Raw genomic sequence first — 6,550 nt, 5'->3', positions numbered from 1 at the left:
GTACAAAAAAAAAATCCTAAAACTAAAAAAAAAATCACCATAAATTCTTGATTACAACCACTAGGTTGTTTCCTCTATATTACTCATAGTTCATAATTATATTTTAAAAAGAAAACCAATATTCATGGGATGATATATGCAATATTAATAATTGTGGGGATATCAATTATAATAAGGTGGTTGGTTGAGGAGGGGTGAAACTGAGATTTTCTTTATACTGAAGAGTCGCTGTATCTCAAAAAGTTGCTATTAATATTAATAATAATATATTAAGAAAAGTGCACATAAAATTTGGAAACATGGACCATTTTTTTAAAAAATTAAATCCCAATTATTGGATTTTTTTTTTTAAATGGTATCAAATATAATAAAATGGTAAAACGAATTTTAATGTCTTACAATAAATGTTGTAATGTTAAAAAATAATTTAAAACAAAACTCTAATTATAAGAAATTTCTTACTCAACTCATGTGGGAAAGAACAAACAAAAACTTAACAAGGTTTATTAAAATTTTAACTATTCATGTTTTTGAAAAGATTTAAATATTTCTTATATTAAAAGTTTAAATCGTAAATGACTACCCAATATGATTAAATAAAATTAAAAGAAGCTATTTCAAAACATATTTAAAACAAACATATTTCACTTTACATATTCAAATTTTTCTTACATTGAACGAAGAAATTTTTATAATTGAATTTCAAACGTGAGACCTCGTTAAACTTGAAAGTCAGGTAAGTCCATAGCCTACAAATCAATAGTATATATAAATAATTTTTCGATTTAGATCCGATGTTGTGCACAAAACAACTGTTGGATCAACAGTAGACCTCATGTGAGATCTATATGATCTAACGACTGTACAGTACACAACATCATGTTAAACACAGTAAAAAAACATGGAGTGGGTCTCATGTGAGACCGTCTCACGGATCTTAATCTGTGAGACGAGTCAACCCTACCGATATTCACAATAAAAAGTAATATTCTTAGCATAAAAAATAATACTTTTTCATGGATGACCTAAATAAGATATCCGTCTTACAAATATAATCTTTGAGACCATCTAACACAAGTTTTTGCCAAAAACATATTACAATATCATGTTGTGCACATAGATTATCCAAATCGTTAATTTTTAGGGTAGCCTTGATGTCCAAAGAATGGCCAAGTGCATGAATATCCATTAGATGACAAAATTAACGTCCTTTTTTTGTAAATTTTTTTTTTGTACTGTCCATTTCTTTAAAAGCCATCAATTAATGAGATCTTCTAGTTTCACCAGTGGTCCTATTTTTTGGTGGTCCAACTGTCAAATTTGCCAGAACGAATGTCCTTTATATATCATATGAAAACAAATCCTTGACCAATATCCAATAATCTTATTCATGAGGGAATTACATTTTTGTATGGTAACATTCTAGTTTTCGTTTTTAGACTTATCATAGATACATTCACAATTTTAGTCTACTAACTTAGATTTTTTTTTCCTTCCAATTTTTACGCTTTTTGAAATAGAGAGCAGAAGAGGTTTCAGACATGTACCACGATTTGAAACAACACTTTTTGTAGAAGGGAATGAAAAGAGACATTTTCGATTTTGTAAAACAGTGCCTCCCATGCTAAATGATATAAGCCGAACATCAGAGACCATCAGGGCTTCTATAATAGGCCTATTAAGATTTAGGAACTTAGTATCATTAACCCTCAATTTTCAATATGATCGTTTATCTTCTTTCTCGTCACTCATCAGTCGATGTTTTCTTTTCTTTTCTGTATATATTTCTTTAATACGTTTTCTTTTCTTTTCTTTTCTGTATATATTTCTTTATTTTTTTTTGAAGATGATTGGTGTTTCATTCGAGCTGGTTGACACCTTGTTATCATTCTTATTACTGAATATTCCGTTGGTCGGTTCGGTTATTAGATCTTTTGGATGATTAAAACCGAAAACCGAACCGAAAAACCAAATTTCATAAATTTTAAAACCATAGTCGACCGAAAAATCGATAAAACCGAACCATTTAAACCGAATTATTCGGTTCGGTCGGTTTTTTTCGGTTTTTCGGGTTTTATGACCACCCTTACTTGAGTGGAAATGAGATAACATCACCATTGATTTTATAAGTGGATTTTCAGCACTTCCAAGAGACCATAACATCATTTGGGTAATAATAGACCGTTTTACCAAATCAACACATTTTATACATGTCCATAAAAAATATTGAGTAGAAAAGTTTGTTAGTAATTCCAGTCGTCATTCCGTCATTTTCTAGTTTCAAAACAAGACTATGATGAAAAAAAATACTAAAATCGAAGAAGTTCAAATTAATTTACTAATATTATAAATTGACTATCGTGACAAAAAATTTAAAAAAAAAACATACAAACTATATGATGAAAAATATAAATTTTTATATATTTTTTATGCGGAATATTTTCACCCATTTTCACAATCAATATTATTACAAAAACCCAATTTTTTTGAAAAGGTAAAAATCCCATTTCCATAATCGACATTGTCATAAAAATGAACTTTTATTTTATTTCACATATGGAATCTAAATTTTTTGACACTTTATTATTATTATTTTGTCATATGTGTGACTTGTCGGGAGAAAATATTTAGTCTGCCACTTTTTCAGAAAAAGAAAATAAAAACGTTACTGCAAATACTTATTGAGATTTATTACATGCACATGTGTGCAATAATTAATTTTACAAAATATCGTACGAGTTCACATGCCAATCCTAGATCTTGCCGTCAATCAATATATATGGATTCCAAATTGTAACACATTTGGTATAAAAATAAAAAATTTAAAATGAATTTATATTGATATATAAATGGTTTTTATAAAAATTTGAATTAAAAATTTTTGTAAAACGAACACGAACACAAAATAGTTGATATAGAAGTCCATCCTACAATTGCGTTTACATTGGTTTGGGATCGAGACTTGACACAAATACCAAATAGTAAAGAGAATAATTTTTTCAATAATTAAAATTTGAGACATATATTATTCTATGAAATTGGGGTTTATTTGTTCACATTTACATATAAAATATTCCAAACATGATGTAAAAATTTATCCATTCTAATAATTTGAAATCTAAGTTTTAACACAAAACTTGCATGTGACCGTCTCACAAATCATTTCTGTCATACAAATCTTCAACTCGACACAGTACATAAAGAAATATTACTTTTTCATTATTGATATGGACATAGTCAATCCATCTCACGAATCTCACATAAAACCTACTCAAGTTTTAAATTAAAAATATCGACTCAAAAACAATATAAGGTGTCCCCGTCTATGACATTATAAGCAATACTACCATGATGATGATAGACTCACGCAAGACAATTAAATTCATCAATCAATAAAATCTATACACATGATTCATTGTATCTAGACCGTGGTCCATATGTTGTTTGTCGTTTCATCGAAAATTATGGCATATGCAAGACCGGTCTTGTAGCTCAGTTAGTTTCATCCGTCGCCCCTTATCTCTATACCAGGGTTCGAATTTTTTCGGGCATGATTGAACTTGGTGTTTTGTAGTCGTGGCTAAGACAAAAAGTCCCGCAGCCCCTCTAAGCTGGTGGCATGCAATTTTTCACATCAATTTGTGTGATCCTTATATGGCCTACGTTAGTTATCATATATTATGGATTATATTTAGCCAGTCATTAGAAAATCTCCTAACTTTTTTAGGGTGTATTTACATGACCATGGAGATGATTTTTTTAGAATTAGACGCAGACAATATAACTGTCTTCGACTAGATTAATCCTATCGATCGAACAATTAAGTCATAATTCATTGGTTGATTGTATCATTAACGATTTCTTTTGTTGGTACGAGGAACTTATTATGAATCCATGATTTCTGCTACTTCCGTTATTGCTGGTGGATTAGCCGTAGGGCTTGCTTCTATCGGACCTGGAGTTGGTCAAGGACTGCTGCTGGTCACTACTGGTCACTAAGAAAAAAAATTAAATTTCGACGTAATTATCTTCAGATATTATCATTTTTCTTGTTGAAAGGTGGTCAGAGTTCAAATCACTTGGCAGAAATTAAAGTTTGGACGTATTTATCTTTTGATACTGTTATTTTCTTGTTTATAGAGTTGAGTTTCCGGAGCAAGATTAACCTGGAGGAACCCTATATGCTATCCGAGTAAATGATCGTCAACAAGAACGTTATAGTGCGTCATAGATTCTTATCCAAAACTCGTATCATTTGAATTTTGATGATGCCATGTGAAATGCCAGAGCTCAAATGACTTGAGCCCGAGCTCGAGTGGCTCAGACAACAAAAAAAAAAATAGTACTCGAACTCCATGGAGTGTGATTTTCTGGGGTTGAATGGTAAATTTTATTCAGAAAGAAGCTCTCAAATGTTTCGAATTTGAAAGCAAATTTATATGGATAAAATGTATTCCATAAACTGCTTGAATGGTCAAGGCTCAAAGTTCATTAAACTGAAAAGCCAAAAAAAGCAAGTACTTGTCATGGAAGTAATTAAGCACATATATTTTCCATTTTTTGGAAAATTATTCCTCCATTGATCATGCTGTAACATCATGAACTTTCAAATAAGAAATCAGATAACCCGAATAGATTCCATTAAAAGAGAAGAAGGCGGAGATCCATTCTGCCCCATTGAAGTAGTTGGAGCTGTGCCTGAAAGTGAAAGATCCAATTCAAGATGATCAGTTGCATCTGGAGAGTTCGAACTTTTCGACATACCCGAAAGCTCATCGGTGTTGAAGTTCATAGATTCATAAGCCCAAATGACATTTTTCTGGGAAGCATTGTGAAATGGATTCATGCAGTCCTCGTGAAATCCTCGACTCAATTTGGAGGAAGTTGCCTCCAAACCGGGCATCATGTTCAGTCTGATGCACTAAACTGATATCTCCAACCTACATCAATGTATGCAACATTAGAACTAATAATACGACAGAAGATGTAGAACAAAGAGAAGTCATATATAATATACGGGCTGTTTTGCGCTCGTTTTACCATATCGAAAAGGCTAGAGCGTCGTTTTTTCTGGTTGATGCTGCCCTGTCTGAGAAAATACTTCTGAGCATGGCTAGCAACTTGAGTTGGAGTCCTGGAAGTCACAAAGTTTCTTGAAATCCCTCTCCAATCTCCTTTCCCGAGCTTCTCGAGTCCGAGTAGGAACATGCGATGTTCCTCTTCTGTCCATGGAACTCCTAACAAACCAAAATCAACAACCAAACATCAATGAAACATGAAAAAAGTCGAAAATTACCATACAATGTGATCTGAACCATCACTACGTACCTTTCTTTCTTTCGGGTGCTCGATCTAACGGGCCATCGGATTGGTAGCCAGTGGATGTCTTATCAGAATTCTCACTGATGGAAAACATCGACGAAGATAAGGAGGTTGAAGGAGATAAGGGAGATATAGAGGATAAGCAATCCAAACTAAGGCTTTTCTTGATACGAGTTGAAGAGACGGAGGAGATGTCAATTTGCACACCAAAAAGCCTAACTCCACCATTAGGCTCTTTGGAAGAGTTGTTGCAAGTTCTTGAATTGTGGCCAATATTCCCACAATGTGAGCATTTTCTGCCCATTTTCACCCGCATAACTTCAAAACTTTCGCTGTCGAAACACCGAAAACACTCGTCCAATGCACCCTAGGTGTTTATTTTGTGAGATAGAGAAGGAGGGAGGAAGGATACTACACTAGCTAGTGTGTGTGTGTGTGTATATATATATATATATAAGTTTACATGATTGGATAGATATTGTTTTATATTGGATATTTTTTTTTACCCAACTTGGATCCCACAATTTATAGCAACTAGAACCAAATCTCATCTCACTCTTTTATTGGTAAAAAAAGGTGTTGTATTCTTGCAAGGAAAAAAAATCATCTTTGACCTCGCATGTGATATAGTATTGGGTCATGTAGGTCATCAATGTTTAGTTGTAATCGAATAAAATCGGAGTATAAACATGACATCGATAATATCGATATTTTTTTTATGACGTGTGTCGACATCATCTAACGTAAGGCCAGCAATGACAAGTGCCGATATCATCAATGTTTGATACCTCAACGAAGAAAAGACGATGATGAAAAGAAAAACACATTTATTGGGCTAAGATTAAATTTAATTTTGACGAATTACATTAGCCATTAACAAAATAGACAAAATTAATTACTAAATTAATATTCAATTTTCACAATGTAAAATTCATCAAATAAATTAATGTGGATATAATGAGATTTTTAAGGTGTGATCAGTATCAGGTGCTTGTATCAAATATAAGAATGTAAGACAATTTAAAGCATTAGAAAATTCTCACATGATATATTGTTCTCTCGTCGTGTCCACTTTTGTATCTACCAATGAGTTGACACTCATCTATATATATGTTGTTATCTCACGGTGTCCACTTTTGTATCCACCAATAAGGTGACATTCACCTATTTTATACATATATATATATGTGTGTGTATATATATATATATATATATATATATATATATA

At 32.0% G+C, this 6,550-nt stretch overlaps 1 protein-coding gene across 2 annotated transcripts; it reads right to left on the bottom strand.

Moving 5' to 3' along the window:
• Positions 1-4,448: 4,448 nt before the first annotated feature.
• LOC140818233 (transcription factor MYBS3-like) lies at positions 4,449-5,819 on the bottom strand. Of its 2 annotated transcripts, XM_073178136.1 has the most exons (4): positions 5,329-5,819; positions 5,041-5,237; positions 4,765-4,940; positions 4,449-4,698 (listed from the first exon to the last, which is right to left on the bottom strand). In XM_073178136.1, exons 1-3 carry the CDS (start codon positions 5,636-5,638, stop codon positions 4,797-4,799), a joined length of 651 nt encoding a protein of 216 aa, XP_073034237.1. In that variant the 5' UTR covers positions 5,639-5,819; the 3' UTR covers positions 4,449-4,698; positions 4,765-4,796. The 2 variants fall into 2 exon arrangements, with proteins under 2 accessions (XP_073034237.1, XP_073034235.1); XM_073178134.1 differs by having other exon boundaries at positions 4,455-4,940; positions 5,329-5,810.
• Between the last annotated feature and the right edge of the window lie 731 nt (positions 5,820-6,550).

This window comes from Primulina eburnea, chromosome 17 (assembly GCF_022965805.1).
Source record: "Primulina eburnea isolate SZY01 chromosome 17, ASM2296580v1, whole genome shotgun sequence".
NCBI lineage: Eukaryota > Viridiplantae > Streptophyta > Magnoliopsida > Lamiales > Gesneriaceae > Primulina > Primulina eburnea.
This window is presented reverse-complemented; position numbering and strand designations above follow the sequence as displayed.